Genomic DNA, 25,279 nt, shown 5'->3' with positions numbered 1-25,279 from the left:
TGCTGATGCTACATTTTAAATACAAATATCTTAGACTGGAGATGAAATTATTTGTGCAAATTGCTAAGTTTTTTTTGTGTTAAATGAAATAAGTGATGTGTCCACTAGTCAAATCTCACTTTCCTGCATTTGACTACTTATGAAAAATATTATCAATGTCGTCAACCAAAAATAATATATCAACTTGTATGGAAAGTTCTTTTTGTCAGGATCAATAAAATGCAACATGTATTGAATCAATAATGTCATTATCATTCTTCTTGATGACCCTTTTCCAACTGTCAAAAAAGTTTTTAATGTCACATTCATAAGACTCCTTTTGATTGTAACTGAAAAAGGAAATTATTCTATTTTCGATTTCTCATCTTGAAGTAAACTTTAATCCATTTTTGTCAATTTCTAAAGAAATTATAATCTGTTGGTGTAACATCCAGAGAATATGGTGAGTGATGCATAAATTTGCAAGCATATTTTTTATATATACCATGTAGGGCATAACATGACTTCAAGAGTATAATTTGAAAATGAGTTGATTTTCTTTTTCATTTGAAAAGTGAAGGAATGTTATGAATGTGATATAAAACTTATTGTCAGGTTGACAGAGGAAATAACTGATAGCCATACCTGGTGTAGCATTCACTCTAGGTAGGTTGAAAATTGATATGTAAACATAATTATATCCAAAGAGGTCATAGAAAACGGTGATGAATTTAATGATTAAATCAGATTTTTCTTTTAGTTCTTACTTTATGGAGTTTTACAAATAGGCAGAAACTTTTGCGACAATTTGGTTTGTCTGTTTTAGACTTTTTTTTTTTTTCATAGGCATCACCACTTTTCAAGGCCAAGAGACCACTCGAGGATAAGCGTTAAAGAGTATACAGTAGAAATTGGACAATATAGTAATCGTTAGTAATGGAAATTCGGTAAATTTGTTAACAAGTGGAACGGCTCATTAAGAACTGGTTTACATTAGACTTGAAGACAACCATATTGTAGTCAGCTGGAAAGCAGGAAAACGGAAGACAATTCCACAAGCGTGCAGCTGTAAGAAAGAAGCTTCGTTCATGGAATCTACGTTTAGGTTTAGGCACAGATAAAGAGTGGGGAGAATTATTGATAGTGCTTTCAGCTAGACGAGTGTTTCTTGTGAAAGTTTGGCGAGGGGGGACCATAGATTGAAACTCAGTCGAACACTTTCCATGAAAATAACGATACAGTAGAGACAAACTTGCAACATCTCTTCTGCGAGATAAAGGTTTCAGGGAAAAGAAAAGGACATCTCCTATGAGGCTACGAAGTCTATTTTGAACTATCTTTCTGGCAGCTCCTGCCAAGATGTAGCAACAGTATTCCATCCTTGGACGTACCTGGCTTTTATATAGATAGAGAATTGCATCAGCAGTGAGATATCTACTGGATCGATAGAAGGATCCCACCATTTTTCCAGTGGCCTTGGCAACAGATTTGATGTACGTATTCAATTTAAGATCAGGAGTAAAGGTCAAGCCTAGAAGCTTGTCAAACCTTAAGGCCTCCTCAAGACGAGAGTCATTCATTTCAATTGATGCCAGATGGGGATCAGAATGTCGATGATGTAAAGATAGAAACTTGGATTTAGATGCATTAAAAGTAACCAGCCACCTATTTCTCCATTGTACCATGTGCTCAAGATCAGAGGAGAGAGAATCGGAGAGAACTTGGTTGTTTACTGTCTTAGATGTGCTACCATAGATGGTAGTGTCATCAGCATAAATGTCTATGAATGATGTAAGGATGTGATTTGGAAGATCATTAATATAGATCAGGAAAAGAGTTGGGCCCAGGATGGACCCCTGAGGAACAGCATTAATACTGTGAGCTTCCGATTTTTGCCCATCAACTACTACTCTTATGAACCTATCAGAGAGAAATGATTTAATAATTGAGAAAACATTTCCAGCTATACCATAGCTGGAGATCTTGTGAAGTAAACCTTTATGCCATACCCTATCAAAGGCCTTAGATATGTCAGGAGCAATTGCCCTAGAAAGGTTGCCTCCGTCGAAAGATTCACTAATCCTATGAGATATAACTGTAAGCACATCTGCTGTAGATCTAGCAGAACAGAAACCATATTGCATGTCACTAAGAAGGTTATTTTTGCTGAAATGGTTGATTACTTCTCTATTTAACAGATTCCAGCAACTTACTCATGACGCACAGGAGACTTATTGGCCTGTACTGAGAGGGGGATGAGCGATCACCTGAATTCTTAAATACAGGGCATACTGATGAGATTTTCCAGGGTGATGGGAAGCTATTCTCCTTAAGACAACGTTTAAACAGTTTTGTAAGTATGGGCGCTAGTTCTGGTTGAATTTTTTTGAGTACTATAATTGGAATACCGTCAGGGCTGGTTGCTTTACTGGAATCAAGGTTTTTGATTAGCTTGGCAACATCACGTACAGATATTTTTATATCACATAGCATGTTTTCTGATACAGGAGGAAATATTGGGGGTTGACGGCTTTGGTCGCAAAGGCTTTATCTGATGCTGACGAGATTACCTCAGGTCCAATGATGATAGTTGGGATAGAGCACACACTTCTGTTCAGGATTCTGTTTGCAATTTGCCAAAACTGGTGGGAACCAAGTCGCTGCTCAGCTACTTTGGACTTGACGAACTGAGCATACAACTCTCTTGCGTTCTTTATTACTTTCTTACAATGGTTGCTGCCAGTCCTGAAAGCGGCTTTAGTTTCCATACATCTATTACATTGGAAGCAGTGGAAAAAGTGATTTCTGTGCGCAATGGCAGCAGCCGCACATTCTGGAGAGAACCATGGCTGGCTGTTAGCTTTTTGCTGGAACTTTCGAGGGTATGAAACGGTCTATACCTACAATTAACCATTCCGTCAGGTCTGATACTACAGAGGACACATCCTTTTTAAACATGGAACGCAGAGGTAGATCCGATATAAATGTACGGAAGCTATCCCAGTCAGCCATAGTGTATCGATATACTATACGATGGAGAGGTACACATGAGGACTTATTACATTTCATTTTTATCTTAATTGATACAACAGAGTGGTCGGAAGATCCAAGAGGAGACAGAACAGAAACTGAACATAGTTCAGGGCAAGTTGTGAGAAAAAGGTCTAGTAGGCTCGCATACTGGCTGTCATTGTCAGGGTGGGTTCGTGAACAATCTGAGTGAGGTCATAAGCAATGGAGAAATCATGACAGACCCTCCCTTCATCGTCGGTCTTGTTTAAGTGGGTCAACCATTCCACATTGTGAACATTGAAGTCTCCACATACGTGAATGTTAGCTAAAGGATAAGCAGATAGAACTTGGTCAATTTTCTCAGATATGCTTTTAAAGATAGTAACTCTGCTGTTGTGCGAGCGATAGAGAGTAAATATAAATGCAGTAGTGTGAGCTAGTGCAACCCAAAAGAACATATAGGGTAAGTTAGGATCTTCTCTGGAGATGTCCCTACTACATGGAAAGCCATCTTTAATATAGGCACATATTCCATGCCCATGGCGATCTTGGGGGTCAGATTTAGAAGTTAGAGTATCCTTTAATTACGAACTCATCTAGGGAAATAGCCTCTCCAATGCCAGTTTTACTTAAAAATAAAAGGTCTGGTTTAGTCTCCTGTAATTGGGTTTCAACCTCTGGATGGTTAGAACGTAGACCCCTGATGTTGGAGAAGGAGACATGGTAGTGGAGGTCTACGTTGGAAGTTGGAGATCCGGGTTTAATCGTGTATTTTTTCTCAAACTTGTCATGATGGAATTTTGGAATTTGTGGACTAGGTCATCAGACTTGCTTAAAGCAGAACAGAGAGGGGAAATTAAGAGAGAAAAAAAAAAACAAAGAAATTTTTTTTTTGTAGAACATAATAAGGTAAAGCTGTAACAATTACCTACTAATATGGCATCGAGAAGCCCCACCAGAAGCTACTGCATGATGCAGAATCCATTCACCAAATGGCAATACAGCAGCCCCAGTACTTTGCATCTGCTGATAGGACAACCTCCTTAGTGGTTAATCCAAGGTTCGGGTCCCTGACTATCAGGCGGATAACTATTTAATAACATCATGTACTATATACAATCAATTGAAAAGTGCTATTTTACAAATGTAATGAAATGTTTAAATGATCACAATAGATACAATGTTATTTGAATTTAGTGGATCACATGGGTAGCGTCCAAATTAATATAATTAAATCTAATAATGTACATGATAGTGTCTGTTTAGAATGATTTAATTAATCTCTTTTTATGGTGCAGCTGTGCTAGGTGAAGCTTCTGAACAGAAATATAAAATCTATTGCAAACAATTGGCGAGAATTGCCTTTAATGGGGAAAGGTTCACACTTTTCTTAAGTATCCAAATGGACACAACAGATTTCAAAAGGACAAAGTTGGCTGGCCAACTCCAGTCTAAATTGATAATCATTAAGACAATTGTTCATGCTCTTAATTACACAGGTAAAAGAAATACAAAAAGAAAGCATACCTTGTGTAAATTATAGCCGGATTCAAAGATGATCGGAGGAAGTAACACAATGAAGAAAACTGTGGGACTGAAAGTTTCTTCACTCTAAATATGAAAAAGAAGAAAAAATTAAAATGTTAAAGAAATTGCTTTATAAAGATATAAAAATAATGGCACTTCTGCACTTATTTTACCATTTTCCATGGGTTTGGCAAAGCATAACCCGATAGCCAACATAAATGGCCGGATTATACTGAGCGTGCTCAGTCAATGAAAAAGCGATTGGCCAAACGTGTGCTACACCTGATAAATTTGAAGAAAAGAAAAAGTATTTTAATTGTGCAAAGAATTTCATTGAATTTTTTTTATTCACATTCAGATTTTCTCTGAGGTAATGACCATGTTCAAAGGCAAGAACCACCTTTCATTCCTGTACCAACAACATGAATCTAGCGAGCCTGGAAGTTATCCTGCAATCATTGGAAGAGATTGTCGCATTCTGCCAAGAAAACCATCTGATTGGAGCTGTGTTGAGATGCAGCAAATGCGTAACTGCAACCTTAGGAGATGCAGGTAGGTCTATTTTATTATTTTTGTTTATTTTATTTCCTTCCACTTGATTGGTATATTCTGGCTATTATCGTTGGCTGCCGGGCTATGCCAAGCCAAACTCACAGAAAAACAAGTGCAGAAGTACGAAAATAATTGAAACTGTATTAAAAATAAGCCACCATACACTGAAAGAGATAGATACACTAATTAAGAATTAGTTAAGTTGGTCTTTATATGGCAGATCCACAGTTTTAGGGTTATTTAATGCTGAAACGTCTTTATTTTTCTATATGGGCACCTTCTTACTACCTCAATCTCGATAAGAGAAGGCTTTAATTTACTGATCACTCCTGGAAGTCAGAACTTATGACACCCTCCTATAGAATCCATTATTCTGTAAAAGATCAATTGAAATATATCATACCTACATTTTTTTTTATCCTTGTTCACCCCAAGCAAGGCATATTGTCACTTGGATGTAAAAGGTTACTATTTGGGACCATGTTTACAAGGGACTATGTGAGGAGATGAGCAAAATGTCGGTTTACATTACATTTAAACTTTTGCATGTCAGTACAGTCATGGAAGCAGGAAGGGAATTCCAAAGTTTAGCAGTCCAAAGAAAGAAGCTATCAGTGTATAAGGCTTTCCGGCATTTAGGAACCTCTGCAGTGAAGGGATAGGATTTTGTTGCTAAACAGTTTATTGGGAGAGGTGTACATCGAGGGGGGGGGTAAAAATGAAATGAGGTTATCAGAGCACATTCCATTAAACCAACTGGATGCCATATGGAGGATGTACCAACAATGTCTGGCAGAGATTGTTGGAGGGAATGCTTTAGGAGAATCCAAGAAGAATTCAACTCGGTTGATAATTTTATCTCGATATAGAGGTGGAAAATTTTTCCAGCAGTATAGAGGCATAAATGAACGCAATGGATCTTAATAGCCGATTCCATAGTCTTTTATGTCTATCAATTAAGCCAACTATGCACTCTCGAATTTAGTTAAATAGAAGAATAGCAAGGATAGGAGATGGAATACATATAAATTTGGGTAAAATTCATGCATAAAGACTTTAGCTTGGTTTGTCTTATTAAAAAAAATGTCAACTGCTTTTTGGACTATTTAATAATGAAAGAACAGTTTTATTTTTTATGCCCATCACGTCGGTCTAACAGCTGCTGCTGATACTCTAATGCTTGTCAACATGTCAACCCATCGACCAAACCTTATGGTATTATTTGAAATACACTTAATTTGGCAAATAATTTTAATTTACATTAACATTTTAATAATATAAATGTGACGTCTCAGAAATATTTACAGTTAAAGTAGAATATTTGTTTAAATTGTAGTCTTATTAACTGTATTTTATTTTTTCAATGTAAAAAAAAATTAATTAAATTTTAAAAAGAATCATGTCACTTTTGGACCGTATGTGAAACTAAAATAAATCTTCTCGGTCTTCTTACTAGGATCCAAAGGTAGTATCTGTTCTGTATAAAGATGTTATGATATCGTAGGGTTTCCATTCGTACTGGGCATCCATACAATGAAAAGATGTCAGACTTCTATAAGGATATTGGAAATAAAAAGTAATAACCAGATATATTCTGGCACTACATTAACCAGATTACTTAAATACTTTTACAGTTTTAACAAAAGGGCTACAATAATATCGCAGGGTCTCCATGCTGAACGTCTACAGAATGTCCAGCAGCAATATATTACATATGAAAGGTGCCGTTGTGGAATTTCAACAAGTCTCACTAGTATAAAAATGATTCATCAAATACGTTATTTTATTAGTATTTATTTGCTTTTCCACCAATGCAAAATGTAACACGAGGGCGTTTTTAAAGTGGGGTTAAACCAGCTCCCGAAAAAAAGGGAAAAGGGGCACTCTGGTTGAGTCCAAAATTGATAGCTAAAGAGGAGGTGAGTTCATAACTTTGCAAATGAGATTTTACAGTTAAAGTGCATTTAATCAATCAGATTGGATCAAAACTCTTAGCCAATTCCATAACTTGTGTTAGTATCCATTATACCATCCATAAACCTTCTCCCATCCATACAAACAAAAAATAATACAGTATGATACATATTACTTGTATGATAATCTTCAACAAAAAATAGCATTTTTAATTACATATCTTTCTAAATAAAGAAAAACAAATATTGACATGATTATCATTTTATGTTACACGGAACTAATCTCCAACTACAAATTCTAAAATAATTTTTTTTCTTTCCATCAACTTTTCCTGATGTGTCCACACGTCATTACCTAAAAGAATTTAATTATATTTTAGGGGTGACGATTTAAGTGAGGATGTTAATGTACAAATTCGTTATGTATTTTTTTTTTTTCATTTTACTATAAAAAAAATCAATCTCTCTCTCTCTCTCTCTTCACCCACTTTCTGTCTTCATCTGCTCTCTTTATCTTTACCTGCTCCCTGTTTCTTTCCACCTTCTTATTTTGCATACTCAATGTTTGACTACTTTCAATTGTTTATGAAAAACTTCAAATAGTATTTTTCACACTCGCAACAAATTAATACAAATTGGCTTTGTTTTAAAATCAAAACAATTCTTTAGGCGTCTCACATTTTTTAATCAATTACAAAGAAAAGATTTGAGAAAAAATATTTAGAAAGACCTACTCACGTAAGGTCCTCCTCCTTAGGTGTATTTTTTTTATGTTTGCAAAATATATGTGGACATTACATTGGGATTATAGATTAATTTGCAAAATTAAAAAAGCAACAAATCTCTAAATATTTACAAATTTTAAAAAGAATCAAAATTGCTAATTGTATTGGAATCAGGAAATTAGAATAGAAAGGGTGAAAAATTTGGAATCATCCTATCACTCATCATTGTCAGCGAACGATTTCTCATATCCGAGAATTTCAATTTCCTTTTCTTTTTTAGTGGTTGTTTTTCTTTAGTGTTTGGCTCACAGATGGCTTCTCAGACTAATATGAGCATAGCATCTGTGTGGGCAGAGAAGGCAAGCAAAGCTTGGTGGGGACGAGGCTGTTCTCAGTTTTTTTCCTGCCTGCCTCTTAATTTCCACAAGTCTTCTCTTTTCTGTTTCATATTGTTTGGAACTGAATGTGATAGATCAGCGTGACAGGTGCCAATCCTGAGCTATTGTTTCCCTGGTGTGAATGTCAAATCCAGTGTTTTTCAGGGTGATTTTGAGTTTGTCTTTGTATTGTTGTACATGGCGGTCAATGGGTCTTTTTCCTGCAGCTAGCTCTAAGTACAGTGTTTGCGCGCACACACACACACACTTCAGAATAGTGTAATGCAATAGATCTACTGGTATGGAAATCAAGTGATTATTGGTCTTACAAAATATTGGCTGTAATATTTTATAAAGACAATCCCAGCTAAATAAAAAAATTGCTCAATATACCAGATAGAGCAAATAAATCATAAATTAGTAATCTAAATTCTACAACGTGAAATGGTTAAGTTAAAAAAAATAAAACCTATAGGTTAAGGAGATATACTTTTGAATTGTATTCTTTGTCTTGCATATAATAAAAGTTCCAGATTTGAAACTTAATCATTTTACGCCATAGAATTTAAATTACTAATTTATGATGTGTATATATATGTGTGTGTATGGGTATACACACACACTAGACAAGCCTATACACATTAAAATATTGATTATACACATTAATAAGTTGTTTAGTATCACTTCTATTAAATTTATTGCCACAGAAACTTTCACAACCCTTTTTGAATTTGTCATTTTTAATAAAAAAAATGTAGATATACAAACTTTTACTTTGCATTGTAATAAGCAGTAAATAAAAATAAGAAATAAAAGATGACCACTTGTCTATTTTGGTCATAATTGTTTTAATCAAAAGGATATACTCGATATGCTTAGTGGAAAATTTATTAAAATATTTTCAAGTACATACCCTGAACAACATATGCTGTATTTTCCAAAAGAAAAACAAGTCCCCCATTCTCTACTTCTCAACCACATTGCTAAAGGAGGGAAACAGTCACCTTTCCGACCTTCATCTTTTCATGTGCAAATCTTCACTTGTTAAAATTTATTTTCTTCAGAAGTTATTTTTTTCATACTCCAATCTGAATGGCCAAATGATACTATGGTTTAATTAACGGAATCTGGCCCTAAATCTAACATGATTATCACAACACAACGTTTTATCAAATTGAGACTTATTCATTATTCTCAACTCTCACAAAGATATAGTCACACAATTTGAAAAAAAAAAAAAAAATAAAACCAATTAAGAAACTGAAAATCCCACATGCAGCACCTATTAATCAAATCATAGAGCAAATAAATCAGTAATGTGTAAAAGTGGGTGTGGCTTATAATGGAGTATATATTTTTTAATGGATTTATCAAAATATTAATGTTCTAAGAGACTAAATTTATATTAAAAAATAATACTTTTTAATAATAATTGCATAATTATCCAAAAAAGAAACATTCAATTCAGTCATTTTAACCAATTTAATAGAATAGCAACTCAGATTTAGGCAAGTAGAGATAATTATAACTAATTCTATTATTTTTGATTTTATATACAAGATACTCTTTTGTTATTCATCAGTTCAGTTAATTTTATATAACATGATTTTTTTGTATCATCTGTTACCTTCACTGTTTTTCTTTGTTTTTCAATATATATATTCTTAGAATTTTCTGTCCAGCCTGTAATTTATATATGGAAAATTTAAAAAAAAAAGAATTATTTATTTTTAAAAACATTATAATGACAATTTTAATAAGTAAATTAAGTTCGATGACATCATCTCTGAAAATAATTATTGATATTGAGTGCAAATTTCGTCTGTTTATATACTAATGTCCGTCTATAGATTTTGAAGTAAAACGTTTGTAAAATTTAGTCCAAAATTCAATATTTTTGTAAACTGAACATTGTCAAGTCTATTTTTGTTTTTATGATTAAAAAAAATTTCTTTTGCTGATGATTGCACTTTCATATGCAAAAGGGAACTATTAAAAAATCATCTTGTAAAATTACACGTAAAATATTATGAGATCATTTTCTTTTTCTTTGGAAAATTTTAAATAAACAATGCTTTATTACAGGATAATATTGTTTATTCGATAAATGATTTTTTTCTTAGAGGTATATTGATTTTATTAATACAGAACCTAGAGGCTATTTTTCATGATATTTGATTGGTATATATTTAAATGATTTTTATCATTAAAATCAATGATGCTTTATTTTAAGAAAAATAAAATTTGACATTTAACTTTAATAAAGGTGTTTTGTTTACACAAAATATATTTTCACTTGAATTCGTGATAAAATAATAGATTAATTATGTTTGGTGATCACTAATTAATAAATATTAAAATTAATCAATTTGCTGAATTTTGGTGAATTTCGAAATGAAGGTGGGGGTAAAAACCTAAAAAAAAACTTTTGGAATTAACCATTCATTTTGTCCATACCTAGAAAAAAAAATAACAAAAAAAACAAAAAAAAACAGGGTTGTTGAACACATAACAGAAATCATTGATAAAATTTTTTCACAAGTTGACACACTAACAAAAGTGGAGCTACTACAATAGAATAGCAGGTAATCATAAAAGCTCACCACTCCTTTGTCTGCCTAGTCAACCATATCATTACTTTTATTGACTGTAGTCATCTAATGTCACAACAATGACGCCTACATGACTAAACTAAAAAAAAATGTTGTTTTTAAAACAACCTATTCTACTTCCTAATTAAATGACAAGCTATTTCACATGTTGAGACAATACATCGTATATAATATTTTTTTAAAGTTACAACTTCCTTTACAGATTCAACATTTCATCAGGTTTCACACCTATGGGAGACAATCATCAGATTTTGCTTCTGTCTTAGTAAAAGCATGTCATATTTTATCTGTTCAATATAAGCACTGAATAATCATCAGTGCAATTTGTTTGTATGCCTTTCTTAAGCTTTTATACTAACTCATATGTGTGTATATATTTATTTGCTTTAGTCTTTAGTTCTTAGAGTCTCCCATTCGATCCTAGTTTGCAAAAATGTAGATAGTAAACTTCTGCTGATTATATACACTAGATAATCTACAGGGCATTGCCCAGGAATCTTTACTTTCATTTTTGCTCCCCACCTCCTTTTTTAAATGTTTCTATTTGCTATTACATCATATGATGTATACTGCATATATAATATATATATATATATATATATATTTATTCAATCACTGGCAGCCATGATGTAGTCAATCAATTTGGGTGAAATAGGTGATATACTCCAACAGTCCTATATTACACATGAAACATTTTTAAAGAATTTTTTTGGGTCAACCAAAATACTCCTGCGTTTGAACTTTGCGCAGAGCACAGCAGTTTATGACTCCTTGCTCTGAGTGTTGTATGTGTTGGATTTCTTTTTAATTATGTTTTAAAGAGAAAGAAAACTCCTATTCCAAACCCAGGTAGGTTGAGCTCGTCAGCCTTGAAAGGCAGTCTAATCTAAGGGAAACAACCCTAAAAGAAAATTTGGAGTGAAGTCCCATAGGTAGTTACTTTGACTAAACTCTGGCAAGTTTCTAGCAACTCCTGCACTTGGGAACAATCTCCAGTCGTCCTGACTATGTCTTGCCATTGGATCCAAATTATTTTTCCAAGCGAGAGAGTGTGGACAATGCTGCACAAGTTCTCTTCACTTTAAACCAATTCACATGCAAATTATGATATTGCAGACAATTGTATAATCAGTCATCTTTGCAAGCGATGGACAAACATCACATATATCATCTGCTATGTCATATACGACATATGTGAACAAACAGGAATATGGCTTTATTATAATAGATATAATACTAAATGTCTCTACTCTGAATTACCCAGGACTCTTTTGGTTTACCGAAATAAATTCTTTCAAAACATTTCATGTGTGGCATAGGGCTATTGGAATATTTCACCCAAATGGATTGACTACATCATGGCTGCCAGTGATTGAAACATTAAATTACAGTTACTATTCTAACTGTTGATTTTAAATTAACATTTCAATGTTCATTTTATTTCATTAATAATGAACATTCTCATCTCAACATAAATGCATACATAAAGGCAAGAAGTATTTTTAGGAGGGCGAGGAGGGTAAATAATATTTTCAATCCATAAACATTAAAATAATTTACTATTTTATCTGATATCTTTTGTAATTTAATTAATTTTTTTAAGTAGAATTTTTAAAATCCATTTTATTTAAATAAAAATGTGCAAGTCACATGATTTTTTTGACTCTCTATATTATAAAGCAGAAAAAAAATTAATTAAAAAGATTTTTAAAAATTTAATTGACCACAGTTTAATTTGAACCACTAATTTTTAGATTAATAGCTGAAGTTAATAACGATTGAGTCATGATGGATAGCTAATTTGAAAAAGCCAAAATGAACATGTATAATTTAAGTTCAACTCCCTAGATGGTATCCTTGCAATTATGTCTCAGATAGTAGTCCCCTACTTCAAAGTGGCACTGTGCTTTGTTTTGGATGAAAATGCAATAAAAAAATAAAATAAAAAAAGGAGAAAAAAAATAAAAAAATTATAACAATTAGTGAGAAAGAAAGAGAATGCTTATATAAAATGTTTATGCAAAATTTCATTAAACGCTTTTTTTTACTAAAAAAAATCTAAATAAGAAACAAAGATGAAAGTGTTTATTTAAAATTAATTAATTATTCGTACTTTGATTTAAAAAATAATTATAAACAAAGACGGTTATTTCTTATTGAAATTATTTTTTTACGCGCAAGTATGAATTAATTATAAAGTAATTTTCCTAACTGGAATTTTTTTAAATTTTGTTAAAAAAAAAAAAAAAAAAAAAAAAAAAAAAAAAAAAAAAAAAAAAAAAGAAAGAAAGAAAGAAAGAAAGAAAGAAAGAGAGAGAGAGAGAGAGAGAGAGAGAGAGAGAGAGAGAGAGATTTCTGTACAATTTTATTAACTGATAATTCTGTTAAAAAAATAATCTAAATAAAAAAAGACTTACAATAATTAGTGTGAGAGAAATATAGTTACTGTTTTTATAAAGACAATGGAAGTTAAATATGCGTAGAATTATCAGTTGAAAATTTCAAAGAAATATTATTCGCATCTGACCGTATATGTGTGTGTGTGTATGCAAGTGTATATATGTAGGTTAGACTAATTCTCTGAAGCAACCTAACTCAATAGATTGGTCCAAACAAATCAGCGTGATAAAAACTAGGGAAAAGTGCTCAATGAAAGAACCAAATACAAAAGTTAACCATTGAACTCATTCAGTTAAGAATAAAACAAACTATTTCTGCAGACAAATAAACTCCTTACGGCTTTACCTTATGAGCTACAAAAAAAAGATATATATATATTTCTTCATTTCTTTTTCTCCCTCTCTGCCCTGCTCTAACCAAGTCTGTAGACTTGTTCCACAAATCCCAAAACTCCATGAAAAAGTTTCCAGAAAAAATACATGATAAAACCAAGAACTCCAACTATCAACATAGACCCCCCAACTACTATGTCTCCTTCTCCAACATCAGGGGTCTACGTTCCAACCTTCCAAAGGTTGAAACCCAATTACAGGAAACTAAACCAAACCTATTATTCCTAAGCGAAACTGGTATTGGACTGCCTATTTCCCTAGAAGATCGCCATGAGCATGGAAAATGTGCCTACATTAGAGATGGTTTTCCATGTGGTAAGGATATCTCCAAAGAAGACCCTAAATTACCCTATATGTGCTTCTGCATTACACTTGCTTACACCACTGCATTTATATTTGTTATCTATTGCCTCCACAACATGTTCATCCTCCGTTCTGTCTCCACTGAGATTCTCTGATGACTCGGTTGTATCAGTTAAGATAAAAACAAAATGTAATAAATCCTCAGACATACCTCTCTATTGTACAGTATATCGATACTCTATGGCTGACTGGGATAGCTTCTGTACTTTTATATCAGATCTACCTCTGCGTTCCATGTTTAAAAAGAATATGTCCTCTATAGTATCAGACCTGACAGAATGGTTAATTGTAGGTATAGATCACTTCATACCCTTCCAAAAGAAATCCAACAACCAGCCATGGTTCTCTCCTGAATGTGCTGCTGCCAAAATCACTTTTTCCATTGCTTCCAACGCAATAGATGTACTGAGACTAAAGTGACTTTCAGGACTGCCAGCAACTACTGTAAAAGAGTAATAAAGAATGCAAAAGAGTTGTATGCTCAGTCCAAAGTAGTTGAGCAGCTGCTTGGTTCCCACCAGTTTTGGTAAATTACAAACAGGGTCCAGAAATGTATGTTCTATTCCAATCATCATCAATGAACCTGAGGTAATCTCATCAGCATCAGACAAAGCCAAACTCCTTGCCAAGAACTTTGCAGCTAATTCTACCCTTTGCGATCAATACTGCTAACCCCTCATATTTCCTTCTATATCTGAAAACATGCTATGTGGAATACAAATATCTGTGCATGATGTTGCTAAGCTAATGAAAAAACCTGATTTCAGTAAAGCAACTGGCTCTGACGGCATTCCAATTATAGTGCTGAAAAAGTTTCAACTAGAACTAGCTCCCATACATACAAAGCTGTTTAAGCATTATCTTAAGGAGGATTGTTTCCTAACACCCTGGAAAACCTCATCAGTATGCCCCGTATTTAAGAATTCAGGTGATCGGTCATTTCCCTTTCAGTATAGACCAAGAAGTTTTCTGTGCATCATGAGTAAGTTGCTGGAATCTGTTAAATTGAGTAGTCAACTACCTCAGCAAAAATAATTTTCTTAGTGACATACAATATGATTTCCATTCTGCTAGATCTACAGTAGATGTGATAATGGTTATTTCTCATGGAATTAGTGAATCTCACTTTGTTTCTAGAGCAATTGCTCTTGACATACCTAAGGCTTTTGATAGGGTATGGCAAAAAGGTCTACTCCATAAGATCTCCAGCTTTTTTTTTTTTTTAATTACATTTTCACTCCAAACAAGGCACATTGCCACTTTGATGTAGGGGGCTACTATCAGGGACATAAGCTATAGGAGTACTATGTGGGGAGTTGGGCAGCAAGATGTCGGTTCACGTTACACTTGAACTTCTGCATGTCAGTACAGTTGGGGAAGTAGGAACCTGAAAAGGAATTCCAAAGTCTAGCAGTTCTGGGGAAGAAACTACTGAAGTAGAAGGCTCTCTTACATCTAGGGATCTCAACTGTGAAGGAGTGTGATTTTGCTGCTTTTCAGGTCTGCCGGGGGTATTTACTTCAAGGGGGTACAAGTGCTTGCAGTTCGTCGGAGCATTCACCATTAAAGTACTTGTAGAACAAGTAGAGGGATGCTACATTTCATCGATGGGACAGAGGCTGAAGCTTAGATGACAGCTTTTGAACCTTGTCTAGGAGCGAGAGACTAGTAGCAGATGCACCAGCCCAAATATGACAACAATACTCCATACATGGGTGAATGGTGGCCTTATAGAGGTACAGGATACTTTTGGGCATTAGTAGCTTTCTAGCATGGTAGAGAGAACCCACCTTTTTCGCAGCGGTCCTGGCAATGTTCTCAATGTAATTGTTCAAACTCATATTTCCTGTGAACGTTAAGCCAGGAGTTTAAAAGATGTACTTTCAGATAAAGAGTCTTTGGCCATTGCTATTGGTGGTAGAGAAGGTTTCTTGTAGTTATTGAAGGAAACCAGTTTAGTCTTGGCAGCATTGAATAAGACCATCCATTTCTGTCCCCATTCCACTACAGATCGGAGGTCATCCTCTAGTGTTTCTGCCACTTCTTTAGATATGTGTTCATTTGTTTTCCTGTCGTGTCTGTTATAGAGCGTGCTGTCATCAGCATATATACCCATCTCACAGACAATTTTGTCAGAGAGATCATTTATGAATATTAGGAATAATAGCAGTCCAAGGATAGACCCCTGAGGCACTCCCACATTTATATCATATTGTTTAGATGTATGACTATCGAGGACAACCTGGATTTTTCTCTTATCTACGAAGGATCTAATTATGTTAAGTATTCTTCAAGTGATACCGTATGATCTGATTTTCTTGAGAAGACCTTCATGCCATACTCTGTCAAAAGTCTTAGATATATCTAGAGCTACCACTGTACCCTCCCCTGCTTTGTCAAGTGAATGGTATATACGCTCAGAGATTACAGTTAGTATGTCTGCGGTGAAATGGGCTTGCCTAAATCCATATTGTTGGTCAGTCAAAAGTTTAGCATCTGTAAGGTGATAGACTAGAACTTGGTTAATTATGGACTCAAATATTTTGGCGAAAGTGGGAGGAGGCTAATGGAGCGGTAATTTACTGGGTCAGTTCTTTCGCCAGAATTCTTGAAAACTGGTACCACAGAAGCAGTTTTCCAGCAGGCAGGAAAGCAAGATTCATTAAGGCATTTGTTGTAAAGTTTGGAGAGAACTGAAGCTACTTTGGCGGAGCATTTAATAGCACAGCTGGGATGAGATCAGGTTCACATGCTTTTGAAATGTCAAGATTTTTTATGATAGCATGCACGTGAGAAGGGGTGATTTTCAGATCATCTAGTGTGGCGTCTGTCCGCAAAGGAAAGTCAGGGAGGCGGTGGTTAACAGGGTCCAGTGTGGAGTTGGAGGCAAACCGACTGGCAAGCATGTTAGCCTTCTCAGTTACTGAGTAAACAACTTCATGATTCTTGGATAGTGGGGCAATTATTGATTGCCCATTATTTACTACACTGGTGTAGATTTTCCAGAAGTCATGGGTTCCTAATTTCTGTGCTTCGATGCATTTTTGGTGGTTTTAATAAATTCTCCCTTAGGTGTCACTATTTCTTTCTTACAGTTATTTCTGGTTTCTATATACTTCTGTCTGTTTGAATTGGACTTATGTCGGTTAAATCTACGGTACGCATGCTGCCTTTGCGTGATAGCCGCTGCACAAGTAGAAGTAAACCATTGTTATAAAATTCCCAAGTGGGAACATGTGCTTCAATTGCTGTTTTGAACCATCCAGTAATCCCATCTGCACACTGTTCAGTAGGAAGTGAAAAGATATTTCGCCATGGAGCGTCTCTGATGAGATCCCTGATGGCTTCCCAATCAGCCTTTTTATAATATTTCGTTGTTTTGAGCAATGGCTCTTCCATTTTAGCTCTAGAGTTTAGGGCGATTTCAACTATTATCACTACATGATCAGCATTCCCAAATGGGCTGTGGACATTTGTAACACAATCATCGGGAACTGTGGTCAGAAACAGATCTAAAAGTGATGCGTGTTGTTCTTGCTGGTCTGGGAAACGGGTTGGAAACGTAGCCATCTGTGATAGGGAATAAGATATAGAGAAGCTATGTGTTGTGCTACTACCTGCATCTGTGTACGTAGAAAATCCAAGCCAGTTGTTGTGGTGGACATTGAAGTCACCAAATACATGCCCTTGTGAACTAGTGTTGAGGGAAAGTGCTGTATCTATGCTGTTAAAGACTTTGTTTATTAGGGTACAGTTCTGGGTTGAGGGAGAGCGGTAGAGAAAATAAAAGTAACTAATGTTATGTTGCATGTTAAGTCTAAAGCACATAAAGGCTTGATCGTCTGATTCTAGTTTTGTTTCTCTAGTCAAGAGGAGGGTGTTTCGAATATAGACTCCAAGCCCGTGCATATGTCTGTCAGAGTCCTTACAGCAGAGTGAGAGATATCCGGGCATGTTAAAGTAGTTAGAGGGGATGGAGGAGTGTAGGTTAGTCTCACTTACTGCTAAGATATCTGGGGTGTTTGTTAGGAGAAATGCTTCAACATCATTTAAATTAATTCTAAGCCCATGGATGTTTGTAAATGCAAGCCTCAAGGCAATTTAGTTTTGTTTGAGTTTTGTCCTGGTTTAAGCATAATTTTAGATTGTACTGTCATTTTTTTTTTGTTTAAGAGTTTCAGTCTAGGTAAGGGGTGCTGAACAAGTGGTTATGCAGAATACCATACACGTAATATAAGTAGACCATCAGTTGACCTTCCATCTACTAGGACTGTGGCCTCAGGAAAGCCCCCCAGGGATGAGTGCAGGGTCCCTTTCCATGCGCGACATGCCACTACAAACATCCCAATATTATATAACAAGATCGACCACTGTATGTTTCTGTCGAATCCCTGTGATTCGACCTCTATGCCTGGCTAATAGGCAAAGAAGGAGTATGGAAGCCGGGCGATAGACAGTGCCTATCTACTCCTTAAGCAGTTTAGGTTTGAAGGCCGGTAATTTGTTTGAGTCACCAGCTCTAGGAAGGTTGTCATCCAAGACTGGAGAGGCCTCTCTCCCCTTAGGTTTAGTTTCAGAGTTTTCCTTCTCCTAGACGGATGACCTGGGAAGATCTACGGATCCATCAGCACCGAAAGGGTTTACCCGGCGCCTGGGTCCTAATCCAGGTATTTTTGCGACCCCGCGTGGGTAGTTAATGTTACTGGGTTAGTATGGAAATGTAATATATCTATTCAAAATTACACTCCTCAAAGTGATTAAGGGAAATTGCTATTTCATTGTTACTGGAGGAGGGGGTGAGTAAAAGTTCATGCAGTGAAGCAGCTACATTTGCAACAGGTTTGTTGGAAGAAGTTTATATATGGTTTAATATTTTTCCTTTAAATTTAGAATTTTTTTTTTTTCTTAATGGTATTTTTATGGTATAGCTGGAAATGACTTCTCAATTATTATTTTCTCTGATAGGTTCATAAGAGTAGTGGTTGATGAGCAGAAATCAGAAGCTCACAGCATTAATGCTGGAGTTCCTCAGGGGATCCATCTTGGGCCCAACTCTCTCCCTGAACTACATCAATGATCTCCCAAATCACATCCGAAGATCATTCATAAACATTTATGCTGACGAGACTACCATCTATGGCAACGCTTCAAAGGCCTTAAATGACCAAGTTCTCTGATTCTTTCTCCTCTGATCTTGAGTATGTGGTACAATGGGGAAAGAATTAGCTGGTTACTTTTAATGCATCTAAAACCAAGCTTTTATCTTTACATCATCAATGCTCTGATCCCTGTCTGACATCAATGGAAATGAATGGTTCTCATCTTGGAGAGGCTCCATGTTTTGACAAGCTTCTGCCCTTTTACTTCTGATCTGAAATAGAACACATACATCAAATCCGTTGGTAAGGTCACTGGAAAAATGGTGGGATCTTTCTACCGCTTCAGTAGATATCTCACTGCTGATACAATTCTCTACCTATATAAGAGTCAGGTATGTCCAAGGATGGAGTACTGTTGTCACATTTGGGCAGGAGCTGCTAGAGGCACCTTATTCTGCCTTGACAGAGTTCAAAATAGACTTTGTAGCCTAGTGGAGGATGCCCCTTTTCTCTTCCCTGCAACCCCTTTCCCACACAAGAGACGTTGCGAGCTTGTCTCTGCTTTATCATTTTCATGACAAGTGTTCGTCTGAACTCCAATCTATTGTACCCCCCATCGCCAAACTTCAAAAAAAAAACACTCATCTGAAATCACGATTAATAATTTCCCCACTCTTTATCTGTGCCTAAATCTAAACCTAGATTCCATGAACAAAGTTTCTTTCTTAGAACTGCACGCCTGTGCAACGTTCTTCTGTTTCCCTGCTTTCCAGCTGACTACAATGTGGTTGTCTTTAAGTCGAACGAAAACAAGTTCTTGATGAGCTGTCCCCTTAAGTAATCCAATTTACTAAATTTCCACTACTAATGATTACTACGATCTTGTCCCATTGACTACTGTATACTTATCCTCGAGTGGCCTCCGGGCCTTGATAAGTGGTGACTCCTTTGTAAAAAAAAACAAAGAAAACATATGGTGATTGAGTACTTTTGGGATAGTTTCCTCCAAGTTTCATATTTTAAGTGGTGTTAATAAACCGGGTGACTAGATTCATCTTCATTATACTTGTTTCCTTTATAAGCACTAAGGTAGTCTATTTTGCAACCTATTTTACTCAGTACTAAACTCAAACTGAATATGTTTAACGGCTAACCATTTTAATTTCTCTATATATCATTTAAATCCAGAATTACGTTTTTCTTTTAATGAAACCAAACATTAAGTCAGGATTTAGCTGTAGTAAATTTTAGAAAGACAAAACTTACCCTCCAATTACCAAATTTAAATATCTTCAATGTTAATCCTATTAAAGCCCCTGCAAAACAAAAAATTGAAATAAAGTATAAATAATATAAGACAATGTAGCAGAATAAAAATGATATTTCAAATGATGCATGAGATATCTAGCTAATACAACATGGGACATAGCAGAAAAAGTGTGACAGAATGAAATCGAATGGTGTTATGTGAAAATTTAATTGTGACAGACCTATGGACAGACAAAGTTTTGTATAGCAATTCTTAGACATTTAAACAATCAATATTATACTTTTTACAATTTTTTGTACTTTTTTATATCATTTTAGTAATGTTGGGGTTGCTTTTTTCAAAATCCTTGGATTCCTAGATGATGTGTTTAGTGATTGGTTGATTTGTCACTGAAAAAAAAAAAAAAAAAAAAAAAAAGACTTGTTTCACAAGTCCACTCTATTTTTCTCTTTTTTTTTTTATTCTGGCTGACCATCAAAATGGTAACAGGTTTTCAAAATCTCTTACTCTTTTTTCTTTCCAATTTAATCACTGAAATGAGCACATTTGTTTATCCACTATTCCTATTTTATGCAGACAAGTTCTATCACATGTGGTCCTTTTTGCATATCTTCACATATTGGGAGGGTTTTACATTGCTTGCATATTTTTGTTAATTTAGTTGTAAGTGTAAATAATCCCGGTATATTTTTATAAATAAAATTTTATTTTATTTTATTTAAGAATAATGAAGAGACCAATAATTCTTATAATAATAAAGATTATTTGAAAGGAAAGATTTGATTTTTCATTTTATTTTCATGATAAATTTATAATAAGCTTACATCCAGGTGAAAAAATATTTAAAAATTATTTTAGTTCCTTTTTTTTCCATTAATGAAAAAAAAAAAAAAAGGGATGAGTTAAGGGTAAAAAATGTAATGTATTTGTAGAAGGGGGTGGTATTAACAAAGCTATTTTAAATCAACACCTATAATATTTATTTTTATGTATTTTTATCCCTACTTCACTCCATTTTTGTTTCCGTTGGGTGCAAAACAAATGTCAATATACTTGGAAAATAAGAAAACCAGTATCAGCAAAAAAAAAAAAAAAAATAAGCAAACACAAACACGTGCAACATAACCACTACAAGCATTAATTAATGAAAATCAAATGTTTAAAAGTTAAGGTTGGCCCAAATAATCTACATGATTTTTCTGTCTCTCCCAAACATTATCTCAGTCTAATACTAGTAAACTATCAATGGTTTAATATTAGACTGGATTAGTTTTCAGGAGAGTTGGAAAAACTGCTAATATAGGTTATTATGGTCTTCCACAACAAAAAACAAAAATGCCGATTTGCATAAATGCTTTTAAAGATTGTTAACCTGCCAAACAGAATGTGATTGCAGGATCTATATATTAATATTCCTCTGTGTCATGCTACCAATAATACGTTAGTATTAAAATAGTCTACAACAGCTAGAGACAGTATTAAATTTGACCCCTACCTTGTGTAAAAATGTCAATAATATTATTTTAATAATAAAAAAAAAAACTTTAACTGTCATTTTTATTCCAAACAACTATTTGTCAAGTGAAAAGATAAAGACTTTCCACATTACACACACAATTCTAAAGTCTATGTTTAGTCCGACAAAACAAAAAAAAAAAAAAAAAAAAAACATTATTTTCATGTCACAGACACTTCAAGTATTTCTGAGTAATGCACTTGTGTTTTTAATTTACTTTGTTTGAATCTACTATCCTGAGGAAGTCTTTTAAATGAAGAGGAAGTGTTTATAGACTCACAAATACTTTAATTTTTCCTTTTTATTTTCATATTTTATATAATAGAGAAAGGAAGTTTGCTTGAAGCATTGCTGGTAAATAGATATGGATTAGTATAAAAATACTATAGCAATGCAAGGAACCGTCTGTTGTATTAGTGTGATGTATGAACAAAATGGACAATCGTAGGCACCCTCAACAAACCCGACAAGCAGCTAAATCCCACCCCCACACAGTAGAGATCCCTGGATGTAAAAGATCTTTCTACTCCAGTAGTTTCCTCCCCAGAACCGCTAGACTCTGGAATTCCATTCCAGGTCCCTGCTTCCCTAACTGTACTGACATGCAGAAGTTCAAGTGTAACGTGAACCGACATCTTGCTACCCAAATCCCAACATAGTGCCCCAGTAGTTGCTGCCCCTGATAGTAGCCTCCTACACCAAAGTGGCAATGTGCCTTGTTTGGGGTGAAAATGTAATATAAAAAAAAAAATTTTTTAAATCGAAAGAAGATCTTATTTACAAAAACAAATAAGATCTCCTTTCATTTGTCCATTTCGTTCATATGTCACACCAATACAACAGGCAATTCCCTGCATTGTTACAGCCTTTTTATACTTCTCCATATCTAGTTACCAGCAATGCTTCAAGCAAACTACTTTTCTCTAATATATACTAGCAGGCTGCCCGGCATTGCCCAGTCGTAAAATACGCTTAAATATTATATTTTAATTCATGCGGATTTTGTATTATTATTATAGAGCCAATTATCTAATGATTGTACCTATTATATCATAATGATTTCAAAAGTAAAAAAAAAAGAAGTGATTTGTGTGCCATCAATTAGAATCAAAACCAAAACATAGCTCTCCAACCTTATCCATTAGCATATGACCTAAATCCATATGTATACAAAAACTGCAAAAAAATATTTCAACCTATAACTTTTAATTAGTGCATGGGCAGAAAAAAAACGAGTATTGTCAACTTGAGCCAGGCCAAGGGTTTTTTTTAAATTTTGACCCCTTTAGCAGCTATTTTACCAGCTAAAAACTAATTCAAAAGTGTGCTACAGATCCAAATACCCTATATATCAAATTTCAATTCTGTAGACCAAATATTCAGAGAGAAGTTTAGTAGAGACTTTTTGCGCGCGCACACACACACTGACAAGGCCACTTATATTGTTATCCGCAAAATATTTGTGTGCTAGAACGTTTCCATCTTAAATTCTACGTCATTATGCAGAATGTGGAAACTATACGCAAATAGAATTCAGCATAATAGTGAAATGAAACCAATCATCTAATAAGAAACCATAAAAAATGAATAAGTAATTTATTAACACTCAATTTTCAAAGAAATATGCAAATTAGTTAACCTTCATGTAGTCGCTCGCATATAGAAAGTCGGTTTTAATCATTTTTAAGTAAAAAAAAAGTAGAGTTTTAATATTAATGTCAGACCAAGAAAAAAAACTTAATATATATATATATATATATATATATATATATATTCGCAGCAAGTCATTATCAAAGCACATTTGATTAAATATGACAAAGTTTTCTTTCTTATTTATTTTTCTGTTGATTTTATCAACAAAACTTACTCGGTAATCTAATACACAACTTACCAACCGAAAAAATGTTTGGCAAGTCGAGAAAATCAACAGAAAAATAAATAAAGAAAACTGTTGTATTTAATCAAACGTACTTTATATATTCTTGTGGTGTTAGTTGTTGAATAATAGACGAGAAAGACACAATAATAACAATGAAATAAATATGTATTAACAAAAATACATAAAAGGGACAATGGAGCAATATCTTTGAACACTGCTAGACTAGTGGTGGCAACCATACTCTCTGTGTGTCTGACTCCTTTGGTAAACCGGTTCTTGTTATCCAAAAGTGATGTTATGGAATAGTTTATTATTCCAGGTAGTAGGGGTGTGTCCAACACATACATATTTTTTTTTCTTCCAAACCTCTGGCCTTGATGGAGGGGAGACTAAAACTTGCTATGGTTTCAAATGATCTGAAATAACAGCAAGGGAGACTTGATTCTAAATATTTCTCATATGTTATATCTTCCCTCTTTTAGAAATAGGATACGATTATGAATCTCTCTAGTATCATATAATCCTTAAACACTGAAATTTACTTTATGTATGAAAACCAAAGAGGGAAGATATAACATAAGAAAACCAGAGGTTAGGGGGCAATATAAGATATTTTGTAATTTATATGCAAAACTAGAAAAACAAATGCCCATGATTGAAACATTTTATGGCTGTAAAAAAAGCGCCAAAATAGGTTCTAGATGATCTCTTTAATGTGCGACCTTAAGGGAAAATGCCACATAGCCCACTACATACTTCAGGTCATTAGCTTTCCAATGAGCCTTCATTTGTTAAATTCTAATCAATAGTCGCTGCTATTTGAAACTCATAAAATTGCCAAAATAGGTGGTATATCTATAAATGTAGATATATATGGATATATCAATACTTGTAGTCAAATTGAATATTGTAATGCTCATATCTTTGGTTCTATGAGATGAAACCATGAAAATTTGCAGGCTTTTTGAGGGATTTTGGAGATTATATTCTCTTGTTAAAATTTTATGACAATTGGTAAAAAAGAACCTATATTTTTAAATCAATAAAATAAGCCCAAATTTGCCAACATTTGTATATATAGTATCTTGGCAGGCAGCTTCAGTTTTGCCACTTCGATTGTCTCCCCTGTGGCCTTACCAGGCCACTAATATATATATGTTCCACTAGAATTAATATTTATCACTGCATACTTATCCGGCCATGCTACTGTGAACCTGCATTTTTGTGTATTCACTGCACAGATTGTGACCGTCTGTATGTTGTCTCCATTATAATTTAGTCCTGGGCCCAACTCTTTTCCTGATCTACATTAATGATCTTCCAAATAACATCCTTACATCATTTGTAGACATTTATGCTGACGACACTACCATTTATGGTAGCACATCTAAGACAGTAAATGACCAAGTTCTCTCCAATTCTCTCTCCTGGTCTTGAGCACGTAGTACAATGGGGTAAGGAGTGGCTGGTTACTTTTAATGCATCTAAAACCAAACTTCTCTCTTTACATCATCAACATTCTGATCCACATCTGGCATCAATTGAAATGAATGGCTCTCGTCTTCAGGAGGCCTCAAGTTTTGACAAGCTTCTTGACTTGACCATTACTCCTGATCTTAAATGGAACACGTACATCAAATCTGTTGCCAAGGCCGCTGGAAAA

The 25,279-nt window shown here is 34.4% G+C and overlaps 1 protein-coding gene across 2 annotated transcripts in view; it reads right to left on the bottom strand.

Annotated features, from left to right (window-relative positions):
* LOC145277712 (sodium/hydrogen exchanger 8-like) overlaps positions 1-25,279 on the bottom strand; it is a 102,705-nt gene that overhangs the window by 23,689 nt on the left and 53,737 nt on the right. For both annotated transcript variants that reach the window (XM_080129422.1, XM_080129414.1), the window contains exons 4-5: positions 20,218-20,267; positions 4,519-4,602 (exon numbers count right to left, since the gene is read on the bottom strand). In XM_080129422.1, the coding sequence (XP_079985548.1) occupies positions 4,519-4,602; positions 20,218-20,267 (134 nt within the window). The remainder of the gene's footprint in view (positions 1-4,518; positions 4,603-20,217; positions 20,268-25,279) is intronic.

This window comes from Euprymna scolopes, chromosome 1, assembly GCF_053919585.1.
Source record: "Euprymna scolopes isolate OS-2025 chromosome 1, ASM5391958v1, whole genome shotgun sequence".
Classification (NCBI taxonomy): domain Eukaryota; kingdom Metazoa; phylum Mollusca; class Cephalopoda; order Sepiida; family Sepiolidae; genus Euprymna; species Euprymna scolopes.
The sequence above is the reverse complement of the archived record's forward strand: the minus strand, read 5'-3'. Positions and strand labels throughout refer to the sequence as shown.